Raw genomic sequence first — 13,301 nt, forward strand, 5'->3', positions numbered from 1 at the left:
CACACACACACACACACACACACACACACACACACACACACACAAATACAGAGGTTACAGTGGGTCAGATCAATCCAGAACAGCAATCCGACAATTTCAGTTAATGAGCAATAAAATCTGATAGGCAGGCTGATACATACTGTCGAATGAATGAATTTTTCATGTGCTTCCAGTGACTGCATGGAGATAGTTACTCAGTAATAAGAAAATAATGACATCCCATGGCCTGCTTACACCTAGAGCACATCATGCAGATATAAACTTGTGGTTGTGGTAGTATATAGGCAGAAGAGGTGCCTTTTTAAAGTGGCAGGCACATTCTGAGTGGGAAAAACATGTTATTGTGAAACCCTGAGTGATACAGAAAATTGTAAGAAAGAGAGGACAGGGGAGGGAGATGAAACTATTTTCAAAGGAAAGGACTGCAATTTTATAAACTAGATTTTAAAATCTTATGTCATGTGCTAATTCATTTCATAAACCAGATTTTAGATCTATGCATGTTCTGTTGCTGAATCAAGTTTCTTTTTGAATGATTTGAAAAACTAACTGAATCATAGTAATTTTGTGTTTGCATAAAATATATGTTAAGAAGTTTAGTGCAGGTTAAAAAGGTTAGTGATGTGCTGTGTAGGACTGGCGCCGGGCTGGCTCCCTTGCACCAGTTAGGCTAAATCAAGGCTAAAAGACAGAAATTTAATTCAAGGTGATAATGTTGCTTAGATGTACTCACCAAACCCACCTTTTATACTATTCATATTGTCAAGGGGGTTGGAAATTTGCCATATAGATCTCTGATTGTATCTTGTGAAATCAATCACATGAGATGTCTTTAGATGCTGTTGCCAGTGGTTTGTCTATTGATTTGTTCAGTTGAACTTGTCTAGGATATGGGTTGATTAACAATGCAGAGTAGAGGTCAGAGTCAGTCAGTAATTGTAATGTGATGCTCATGACGGAGCGGGTGGTGCTAAGGTGGTAAAAGTCTCACTTAATCCATTCATGGACTAACAAGAAAATTCAAACTGTGATGCTGCCAGTCAGTAGTCCGTTTCAACTTCCTGTTGCCGATAAATATTTCATGCAGCTTTTTGCATGCTGTCGTACAGCCTCTGTGTTTGAGTGTAACAGAAGAGAGCCAAAGACTTGTAAGCGAGGGGAAGAGAAGTTCGTATATATCTATATCATGTCTCCTCTCTGCAAAAAGACATCAGTACCAGGCTACTAATCGCATGTTTCAAAGAAAAGGCTAGTTTGAAGACTTTTGAAGACTTCATCTTCTCATTCTTATTATTGCAGTGCTTCAGCAGCTTTACAGAAGCTCTGCAGTCTGTCACTGGCAAATAGCTTTTTTCCTAGTTTTGCACTCTGTCTTGGGGCATCTTGCTCTTTGATGTTGATGTTTTGAGATCTCAGATGTCATTTTATGGTAAGGATTAGGGTGCAGCTCATGATTAAGATCGTCATCAGTCGACACTACTGGGTTGTAAACCACATTCAGCAAACAATAAATTCTTTTGATGGCACACAAATGAGTGTTACATGTCATTTCAGGATACTGGGGTGCTGAGTCTAATGATTCCCCTAAAAACAAAGATTCCTAAAGAACATGCTTGTCATTTGCGTCATTTACAGAACATAACCTGCCATCAGATTCAGTGTGACATTAGAATAAAGTCTTCACATGAAACCCAATTGACAGGGTTTTTTTCTCATAAAGATTGTAACATTATGATGCAAAACTTGTGCAGCAAAAATCAATTTCTCAGCACTTCATCTGTATGCTGACAACAATCCACATTTCTTCCCCCCAAAAATATGGAGCATTACTTGATTTCTGAGCAATTTCTCATGAATTATTCTGTACAGCCCACAAACTGGGTTTGAGCGACAGCTTGCACAAACACCCTACTCCTGATGGCCCTTTGGTCAAAAGAATTGCACCGTCCTTAGTTCACCCTTCAAATTGAATTACATCAACTAGTTGTGGATTACAGTACCACTGTGCATCAATATCGCCAAAGGGAGAGCATGGCTTATAGAGAGCAGTCAGTGAATAATGCATCCTAAAAATACAAACAAAAATGAGGCAATTAATAAACTAATGTTTTCACACAGCTCACCCAACACACTGATGCATGCATTGCACATGTGGATTAGTGTTTCTCTCACTGACCTAACATCAATAATTCTTTTTATGCTATGGACAGGTTATGTAGGTAAAACCTTTGTGTATTGAACACTGATAATACATACATAATTGATCAAATATGACTGACTGTGTTAAATCTTTCATGGGTGGAAGGCATGTCAGAACAAACAGAATACTGACTCAGTGATGAGCATCCATACGGCTTATGAAAGCTATAAGCTGTCACAGTGCAATTATAGTTTATATATGAAGTGTGTGTGTGTCTCGTCATTAATTCAGAAGCATGCTGGTCAGTGAGTATCAGGATGTTCAGTTAGTATTACATTACACATGTAAGTGGTAAGTGGTTCTTCTATAGCACTCTCCTCTACTAAAAAGGCTTTAAACAAAATACCTCATTCACACAAGCACTTTTTTCCTACACTTAAGTGCTTTCTAGCAAATACTCTGATGGATGTTTTGGAGAGCAACTTGTGGTTCAGTATCTTGCACAAGCATACTGCATGCACACTGGAGCAGGCAGGAATTGAACAATCGATCTTCCAATTAGTAGATGGCTTGCTTTAACTCGTGCGTGTCTAATTTCCCCTATGCGTTTACATGAAAGGTGTCATGTTGGCAGCAACGAATCAATCTAAAAGCTGAATTCATGGATCATATTACTCTTTTTCCACAGAAAACACAGAGACATTATCCTGTGTTCCAAAGGTTGCAGGTTAGTGGTGTAAAAGAGTTCGAGCAGCAGATTAGAATGAAGTATGCTAACATTTTATACAGTTTCTACAGCATCAAACTAATTTGAACGTATTCCTCTGACAGTGCAATGCACAGTTTGTGTTTCATGTGGTTTTAGGAAGCTACACATATAAAAGGTACACCCCCAGCAGAGAATCTATATCACACTTAAAACATGCTGTAAATAAAAGAATTAGTGAAAACGTGGGGTGGGGCTTCCATCTGATTTTCAACCCCCTCGGACCATAACCTGCTCCTGACTGTTTTAGTTTTTGCTCTGGCAGCTGCAGACTTCCTGTTGTTTAAGAGTTTGAGAGTAAAGATTGAATATAAAAACAGATTTGAAACATAGGCTTGGTAAAAATTTGATCACATCACCAATTACAGTGTGGGGTTTGTGTTTTAGGATCATATATTAATGCTTTCAGAACAATACATTTTTTGCTGCCAAGAGAAAGAAAATCAAGGAATAAAGTTGGGTCTCATAGTTAATATTTATTACTGACAGCCATTAGAGAAACACAAAGAGATGCTGCTTTGTAGTTTGGGCCTCAGCTTTCTTAATTCATATACAGACATAAACCCAGAATGATTTGCAGTATTTTTAAAACTGTCTTTGCATAATTTTTAACCCTGTAAGACCCAACCTATCAAAAACAGCCAGAAAATTCAAATTCTTTGGAATTGAGATGTTTATTAACCCTTATAACAAAATCCACAATTTCTTTTTGCTGTATCATGTTGTGTATGATATATTTTTATTACATATTTATTATATATATTTTTTGTATCACATTTGATTGGGCATTTTTGGCAACTTTTTCTTAAAAACAATGTTAATTTTAGACAAAAAAGGAGAATTTTCTCAATAACATTTTGAAAGTATGGCAAGTGTTGATCATTTTGATGAGATAGAGGTCTCAGAAACTCATATATCATATATGATACAAAGGGCATTATAGGGTTAAGTGGAAGTTGATTGTCTGTGATATAAATAATATGATTAGCTAAATAAGTTTTCCTTTTTACAAGAAAACATTGTGTAGCACCTTTTCTGGCAGCATAACTCTGTCATCACTGTCACCATAACCACCTGCAGACAGCAGCGGGAAGAAATCCAGGCAATAATGGGAGCGTCAAAACTAACTAACTAAAAACTAACATAAAAAACTGAATGTGCAGTATTGTTACTTCCAATGATTTTCCTTTACTCAGTGCCCTTTGTGTGGTTACAAAGCTGTCTGTCTGAGGTGAGACCAAAGACAAAGTTCCAATAATAAGCGTTCCTTCATTCTCCTTTCCTGTCAGAAAAAGTAGCCACTCGTCTTTGGATCTATTTTAAAAGACAGAATCAAATGCACAGTGGGCCATGAAGGGCCCCACAGTAATTATGTTTCTCCTGCTTTTTTGTGTCATTAATTTTCAGCCTGACCATGTTCACTGGAGCAAGATGACTTTACCCAACAAGTCAGACGACACCTCCTCCCCCTCCTTCCCTCTCTCTTCCCTTGAACATAATTTCTCTGTCTATGTCACCAATGACCCCTCGTACTCCCCCATATCCTTCCCCACATCCTCTTACTCTTTGCTGACTTCCACCAACTGCACCAGCTCTGCTTCACCCTACTCTCCACCATACAACTTCTATGCGGTGCTGTTAGTCCTCCTGATCTTCTGCGTGGTGTTTGGTAATGTGCTGGTGTGCGTGGCGGTGTCTCGAGAACGTGCCCTGCAGACCACCACCAACTACCTCATCGTCTCACTGGCTGTTTCTGACCTGCTGCTGGCCACGCTGGTCATGCCTTGGGGCGTATACCTGGAGGTGTGTGCACTTGTGTTTGTTTTCCCTTCTTTTCTTGTTTATTTTTTTGTGGTTCAGAAGAAAGAGAGAAAAAGAGAAAAAAAAAAGAGAGAATCAAATCCTTAGATGCAATGGAAATCAAGAGGATAAGAGTGTTCGGTAGTTTTCAGCCTTTTTCGAACAAACACAAAGCAAATGAGACCAGTAATATATTAGATAAGAATATGAGCCGACTGATAACCAGCCTTCCAGAATTTCACATATGCTGTTTTGTCTAGCTTCTTATAGTAATTTCAGTAGCTTTGGTTTGTGGACTGCTGGTTGAAAATGAACAATACAAATACATTTTTGTTAGTATGAAGTTAACAGAACAACATTATGGATAAGATTGGTATGGTAATCAAGACAATAATAGGACTTATTAATAATGCGCATATTCTTTTGGAATAACCTGTCAGGTCTTCTCACATTTTGGTTTGCCTTTTGTGTTTTATTAACAAAAGGGGAGAAAAGCTTCCCTTGTGTATCTTTGCTTATTATGCTTCCTTTGTTTTAATTCTATTTTTTCTTTCTTTCTGTTAGTTATTCTGCTTGATTTTTTTTTTTCTTTTGAATTCTGAAATTTGTCTTAGTTGTCATCAGTTCTCCGGGCACTTTCTGTCCTACCATATCCCTTTGTTTGTCCTGAGTTTAATTAAAGTTATCTTTTTGTTTGTGTAGGTGCTGCTTCTGTGTTCTGTATATTGGGTCCTCTTTTTGAACTTCAAACAACACAAAAATACCCACTCACATTTACAAGACCAGTCAACGTAATGTTACATGGTTCCTTATCTTTATTTTATTATAACCTACTCAAAGAAAGATTGAATCAATAAGTGTTTTGGCATTTTTGGCTATTAAATAACACATACCTTTGTCACATATCAGATTGGCTATTGATTATATCACTGATTAATTATTTAATAATTATAAATACTGTTACTCTGTTTTAGTCAAGAATAATTATTGTTTTTTTTTTTAGATCCAAGGGACTTACTTGAATTATTTTTTTAAATCCTTTGGTGCACAGCAATCACTGTTAGAGTGCAAAATACTTATTTCTGCATTATTTAGTAGGTAAACACAAATCCTTTGTCTTTTTCTTTCTGACAGTCTTTGTAGTTAAATTTCAAAAGGAAGTAATGATCTTTATTAAACTATTAAAACTCAAATTAAATATTGAATTATCCAATAAGAAGAAAAAGTTTGAACCAGCCTGGTTAATATTGATGTGCTGCACATGAATAAAAATGTACAAAACGTGATACCAGGTTAAAAAAATGAAAGTGAGTTATGAGTGAGTAAAACTCATTTGCTTTGTTGAAGGTGGTAGGAGAGTGGCGATTCAGCCTCATCCACTGTGACATCCTGCTCACCCTGGACGTCATGATGTGCACAGCCAGTATCCTCAACCTCTGCGCCATCAGCATCGACAGGTGGACGCTTGCCTAAAAATTACTCTCACATTATCACCTTTACTGCTTGTTTGTTCTCTTTTCTCTTTGTGTCTCCTCTTATTGTTGAGCTCACCTCACTTCTATTCTAACAATTTATCTTCCTCTTGAGAATTCCCTTTCAGCAGGAGAACAAGTTATTCTGTTATAAACTATTTGAAATTATATAAGTCATTTTTAACCAAATAACATGACAGTAAATCAGTATGGTATTTCTTCCACCTAATCTTGACCTTTATATTTTTTTTTTTGGCTGGGTTACGCAAATAAACGCTAACCAAGGAGCATGCATTTACATACATTACCTATACAAACCCCACTAAAAACTGCATTGCCATCATCCAGCTGTCACTGAGTAGCCAAATAAAAACTTCTTTCTGCTGCAGTCATCTATCTGTCCACCTTGTAATGACAGGTTTTCACAGTTGCGACCCTAATTAGTATTTGCTTTAGTGGAACCATATAAAAAACCTGATTAAGTGTTCCACCTCACCTGATGCCCTCTTAATGGTCCGGCAAGAGGTGGCCAGACACCCAGCGGGCCGACAGTCTGCAATTGGGTCCTAATTCTTCTGACAAAGTAACACATTTAGGCTGCATCACTTTGATCTTGTGTAATTTGTTATAGCATCTAAGGATAGTCTCTAAATTGTTTTTGTTGAATCCACAGAGAGTAATTTATATATAATTCAGTAGCAAAGCTGTCAGGGCTTAAAGCCCCCAAAGTGACACATTACAAGGACACAGGGGTGAGGTAAAGTGCTGTGATTTAATTAACTCGAGCACTTTGTATAAAGTCATCCAGTGTATTCTGCAAAACAAGAAATAGGACAAATCTAGATAATGATTGTGCAGCTAGTGTGGAGTCATTATTTTGTATTTTACTTTAGGCTTCATGTTCCGAAATTGAACTTTGCTATTTGGGCTGTTTGGGACCTGATGAATGTAAAAACAAAGAATTGCCTGATTTTTATATTTTACTTGATTTTTGTTTCTGACAAAAATGAAATCCACATATGAGGGCATTTGTTTTCAATTTTGATTGAACAGTGGCAGCATAATGTCCTTGTAAATGGATATCAGGCCCTTGTGGAGCAACATTTAATATTTTGGTCTACACAACCCAAAATGTGATGTCCACATATGTGGACGCCAGGTCCTAGGACATCAATTAGGTGCAGAAATGCATTTGTTTCCTCTGCATTGACGTGCATGTTAAGACACAACCATAAGTGAACGTGTAGGAGGCGCGTTAATGTGTCTGTGTGTATGTATTGTTGCAGATATACAGCGGTGGCAATGCCATTGCTCTACAACACCAGATACAGCTCCAGGAGGAGGGTGGCGGTGATGATTTCGGTTGTGTGGTTCCTTTCTTTTGCCATCTCCTGCCCTTTACTGTTTGGGCTGAACAACACTGGTAACAGTGCCATCTGATACTTTTTGACTTTTTCAGTGCTCAGCTGTAAATTGTTTTCTTTAAAATTATAGAACTGTTTCTTTTTTTTAATACAAAAACAGTCTTTCCAAAATGTCTTTAAATTTGATTATTCATCTTTCAAAAATATAATGCTGTGACATTTCAATATGTTGGCATCATCGATGGTTAAAATTGTCTCACAGTAGTAGCAGTAGGGAAGGTGCCCAGCAGCTAACCTTATTGGAGAGCTATGAGGTAGAGAAGCATAGTCCAGCTCCACCTCTAGGTACATGCAGACCCCGACCTCCTTATCTATAAACACTGGGAATTGGTGCTGTCTAGTCCATTTGACTCTGCAGTGAGCACGAGTTGGTGATGAAGGACTTCAGCTTTCAAAGCACCCACACTGAACTCAAAGGCGGCCACTTGAGAATAAGTGGGGAAACATAGAGTAATGCGAGGGTGAGCAAGAGGCATCCGGCAGCCTCAGTTGTGGGTCCAAATGCAGCAAGATACCAAATGATGTAAGTCAAACTGTGAAAAATATTCTCTCTCCCCAGAAATGTGTTGCTCGTAGATTACAGCACGGCATTTGAAAGGTGCTCTGTGCATTGCTTTTCATTCAGTTCCAGCGCCAGCGTTTGAATGTAAAGGATCACATTGCATCATTGGTGGCTTGCAAAGCGACCCATGGCTCTTGAGTTGGGAGTTCGCCTTGTAATCGGAAGGTTGCCGGTTCGAGCCTACCGCCTACTGGTGTTGGCCAGAAGTGGCGCGACATGGCAGCCTCGCTTCTGTCAGTCTGCCCCAGGGCAGCTGTGGCTACAACTGTAGCTTGCCTCCACCAGTGTGTGAATGGGTGGATGACTGGGTGTGTAAAGCGCTTTGGGGTCCCTAGGCGGGACTAGTAAGAGCGCTATACAAATACAGGCCATTTACCATTTGCAAATGTAGGTTTGATGAAACGCCAATGAAAACAGCATTTTACTTCATGAGTTAACATTTTTAACATGGTGTTCTTAAAGCGCTCCAAAAAGTTTCAAGATCAAGAAGAAATGAATGAGTTTAATGGTAAATTCAACTGATGGTTATTACAGCTGACAAAGAGTGGAAACAGATGACCAAAGTTAACAGCACCTTTAATACAGAATAATTGAATATGTTGTACTCTTCCATACATCTTTACTATGATTATCATAGAGTAGATTTGCCCACCGCCAACCTCAACTGTGCATCCAGTGCAACAGAACTGATTCATGTTTCTAAGATGGACTGTTCATCAGTTTTTAGGGTAGCAGAGCCACAGATTCCTATTTAGGATAACTTGAGTGCCATCTCACTTGTCTTTATAATTGCTCTGATAATAGTTAAATTCTGCACCAGTTTAAATCCTAGGTTAACCTCTCTTGCCTTTTGTCTTTGTACTTTACACATAGACAGATAAATCTTGCAATTATCCCTAAAGGCTTCTGTACTATATCCATTCTTTGCCCCTTTTTCTTTTTTTCTGCTGCACATTAGCAAATCGTGAAGGCACCACGTGCAGCTTTGCAGACCCGGCATTTGTGGTGTACTCATCTGTGGCCTCCTTCTACGTTCCCTTCATTGTAACATTGCTGGTGTACGCGCAGATCTGCCTGGTGCTGCGCAAACGCGGCAGACGCACTGCCCCGCCACGCAGACACGGTTTGCTTGCGCAAGGTGCGGCTGAAGCAGAAGGTCACCGACACAGGAAGGTAGATTTCATACCAAACTAATGTTTATCAAGCTTGAGTCAAGTTTGAGTTTTCTTCCAGCCATTTTGCAATTGTAACGAGATAGAAAGTTTAGATGAAGTCAACAACAGTCTTCATCATATTTGAAAAACACTTTTGTAACTTCAGATACACACACTTCATCTCATGCACAGTGTAATTTCCATAAGATGACACTAGATTCTTGTCCTACCAGCAAATATATTTTACTGTGAGATATCAGTTTCCAGTTCTTTTTTGCATTATCTTTTCTTTTCAATATACACGGCATTCTTCCATTTCAGAATAAGTGTACACAACCAGAAGATGTGAAGCTGTGCACCCTGATCCTGAGACCTGCCTCTGCAACCCCACAGCGCAAGAAAGTGGTGAGGGTCATAACTTAAGCCAGCACTCAGTCCAAACGGATTCTCTTTTTATTGTCATTTTTATGCAATTCTCACACAGAGCCTGGTTAAAGAGGCGGTGGTTCACCCTCTTGAAGTGGAGCCAGGTCATTTCCTGCCACAGAATGAGCAAGGTCTGGCTCCTCCGCCTCCTCCTCAGGCCTCTTCGAAATCTGGACGACCCCGGATCTCCCTGTCCATCTCGGTTGGACCTGCTCCTGTTCTCCCCTCAACCGTGACACGATCGGCTCTGACACCTCGTCCTCCCACCCTTGAGGATGGCATGAGGGGCCGTGAGGGATGGAGGGAGCGCAGTGCAGGCAAAGAGAAATGGGGCATCACCAAGGAAAGGGTGAGAGGGAGGCTGTCACAGCAGAAGGAGAGAAAGGCGACGCAGATGCTTGCTATTGTGCTCGGTAAGCAGTGGGAAATGCAGACTTATTAATGAGGTGTTCTCTGCACCACGTGTGCATGCTCAATCTTCACTTGTAGTTTGTCACACTGTGCGCTGGTGCATTCACAAACTCTTTCTACCTGAAAGCCAGACCATTCCTAAGTCTCTACGACATTGTTTTTCAAGATATCCTTCTATATCTAGTGAAGGCACAGAACACATCTAAGCTAACAGAACAAAGTTAATTTAATTTAATTTAATTAAGGCTTATCTATATAGCGCCGATGTGTACTATAAGGTATTCAGTACTGCATCAATCAAGCGACAGAGGTTAATGAGAAGAGAAAAAGTAAAACACAGAGAAACAGGACAAAACACAAAACATGAGAGTGATTAGACAAAAATATGATGACATTGATTAATGATATTTCTTTGTTCTTTGTCTCCATGCTTTGTCCTGTTGTATGTTTGTTGTCTTTTTTTGGTCTATGTGTGTGTGCTGGTATATAAACTTGTGGCGAGTGAAAAGAGGTGAGAGTGGAAGAAGTGCTCATGCATCACATTAAGTCCCGCAGCAGTCTAAACCTATAGCAGCATAACTAATGGATATTTAATCCAGCTTTAACTATAAACTTTATGAAAAGGGAAAGTTTCGTGTCTTATCTTTAAAAGCAGAGGTGTCTGTCTCCTGAGATGGCTCCACGGGAGAGGGTACTCTTAGCTGATTGTAGCTTGTCCCATGTATCATCACATTTGCTCAGATGCCTTCATCTTATTTAGGTATTTTCACAAGTTTGCTGAGATTGCATACAGAGAGCAATAAAAGACTAAATAAAAATTAAACCAAAAATATGGGTTAAAACCAGCAATCATGAAATGTTTTTTAATACATAAAAGGTGACTGTAGATGTTTACTGTACAATAATTCCCTTGAGCCAGTTCTGTATCGCAAAAGGAAATGCAATCACCTTTGGCAGAATGAAGAAAAACTCTAGATGAAATGTGTCCCGAGGGCTCTATTCTGAATAACTGAAAATAATTTGATTTCTCCAGATGAAAGATTTTACATGTAAATTTGGAGCAAGTTTTCCTTATGTCAGTTGGAGAAACAGTGATGAATGTTAGCATTCACAGCAGCAGTTTTTATGGCCTTTATTATTTATGACTTCTGACTTGATTGTATTTTTCTCACCAAGCTCATTTGTTGTGTGATTTATGAGATTTGGCAGTTCTGACTCTGAAACTGGGATAGATGATATCCTCTGTCTGTGTATTTACTGACTCAGTGGTTTTATGAGGGTGTGCAAACTACAAATGTACAAGTAGACAAGATATTTAATAAATTACATCCTTGAATGATTTCTGTGACACACAAAGACATAACCCCCGTCTTGTCTTTCTTTCAAAGGTGTGTTCATTATCTGCTGGCTGCCTTTCTTTCTGACCCATGTACTGAAGGCCCACTGCAGAAGCTGCTGCATCTCACCCTCTCTGTACAGCGCCGTTACCTGGCTGGGATACCTCAACAGTGCCGTCAACCCTGTCATATACACCACTTTCAACATTGAATTTCGCAAAGCCTTCATCAAGATCCTGCACTGCTAGTCCAAAAGGATGAGAGGTGTCAGTTGTCCAAAAATAAAAAAATAAAAACGCCTGACATCAATTTGAGTTCTGAGGTGAGAAAGAGCTGAGTAAGAAGCAAAGATAAAGAAGTGTGTGGCAGGTTTGATGTGCAGAGATGGGAAGTGAGACAAAAGAGTGGACAGCTGATAAGTCGAAGTGGGACAAACTTTTCAGAAAGTGAATGACAAGAGAAATGTAACAAATAGCTTACACAAGACTGAAGAAAGAAACTAGGAGGCAATCACAAAAAAGCGTGTGACAAGTAGAAGACAGGTGCACAAAACACAAGCAAGCGGGAGATATTCAAAGAAAAGAAGACGTGTGCTGCGTTGTACAAGATAATACGCTTGTCAAGAGAATTACTGAGGACCGGGAATCTCAGAGCAGCAGCTTGACTCAAAAACTTAGCGTAAGTTGGACTCCAAGAAACGTGACTGTTTTTCCAATTTACTGGAAGACTTAAGTCGTACTTGTATTTTCTTGTATCACTGACAAAAAGCACCTTATCAGTTTACATGTGCTTGTCTTTCCCAGAGGACTGGAATAAGTCAGGGGAAAGGTGGGAAAACAGCTTGCGTACAGCTTAAAACTCTGACAGCCAATGATCAATAATGTTTCATACGTCTTTTAAAAAAAATCCCCATTGCATTGTGTAACAATTATTGATTTGGTGACTGAGCAGTAACAGTCAAGACAGCTTTCATGCATTTTAGTATGTACAGTTCTTTCTCTAAATAAGTTGCTTATAAATGTAAAGGTGAGTGTTGTAAACTTTGCTTTAAAGTTTTGTGGGATGTACAAATAATCAAATAAAAATCATTTTCATCCATTACTTGTGTTGTTTTAAAATCACTACCATCTTATTTAATGGAAAAATATACTTTTTTGTCAAATTACAGTGCAAAAAAATACAATCACTTCCACTGTATAGGCCAGTCCTTTCCCTACTTGATTGTAAAGTACAACTTACATCCTGTGTCAGTGTCACAGGGATGGTGACTGTGTAAAGTCTTGTGTAGTGAGACAGGACTGTGAAGGCACACTGAGAATTTTGAACGAGCCGTTTTCTAGCAGCTTGGACATTTTTCTGCATATATGTGTGTACTGCTTCTTCTCAAAAGATTTAGGAGAGTTGTGTATTATTTAAAATTTCCCTGGCACTTGCATCCATGGAATATATCTTTTATAGTATTGATTTGAAACACACCAACATTCTGCCCTGAAACACTGTTGAGGAATTGGTTTAATCACTTTCAGCAGGAAGGTTCTGGGTTTTAATCCATCAGCCATCTGGGGCCATTTGGTATGAAATTTGTATGTTTTCACTGTGCCTGGGTGGACTCCCTCCAGGTACCCAAGCTTCCGACTACAGCCCAGAGACATGCATGTTAGATTAACTGGTGATTCTAAATTGGGAGGAGTAAATGTCAACATGGTCAGTCTCTCTGTGTTGGCCCTGTGATACACTTGTAATCTGTCTAAGGTGTGCCATGTTGTGAAACCCCAAACTGGACAAATGATCAAGAAAATGAATGGACCA

General features: G+C 39.1%; 1 protein-coding gene across 1 annotated transcript in view; it reads left to right on the top strand.

Moving 5' to 3' along the window:
* The window catches only part of drd2l (dopamine receptor D2 like), a 19,095-nt gene extending 6,523 nt beyond the window's left edge, over positions 1-12,572 (top strand). The window contains exons 2-8 of the mRNA XM_005950300.2: positions 4,314-4,709; positions 6,054-6,163; positions 7,465-7,601; positions 9,123-9,337; positions 9,640-9,723; positions 9,803-10,157; positions 11,544-12,572. Of these exons, the coding sequence (XP_005950362.1) occupies positions 4,338-4,709; positions 6,054-6,163; positions 7,465-7,601; positions 9,123-9,337; positions 9,640-9,723; positions 9,803-10,157; positions 11,544-11,740 (1,470 nt within the window). The 5' untranslated portion in view covers positions 4,314-4,337 and the 3' untranslated portion in view covers positions 11,741-12,572. The remainder of the gene's footprint in view (positions 1-4,313; positions 4,710-6,053; positions 6,164-7,464; positions 7,602-9,122; positions 9,338-9,639; positions 9,724-9,802; positions 10,158-11,543) is intronic.
* The last annotated feature ends 729 nt before the right edge of the window (positions 12,573-13,301 follow it).

Source organism: Haplochromis burtoni, unplaced genomic scaffold (assembly GCF_018398535.1).
Source record: "Haplochromis burtoni strain Fernald_Lab_line unplaced genomic scaffold, NCSU_Asbu1 Contig_773, whole genome shotgun sequence".
NCBI classification, from domain to species: Eukaryota; Metazoa; Chordata; class Actinopteri; order Cichliformes; family Cichlidae; genus Haplochromis; species Haplochromis burtoni.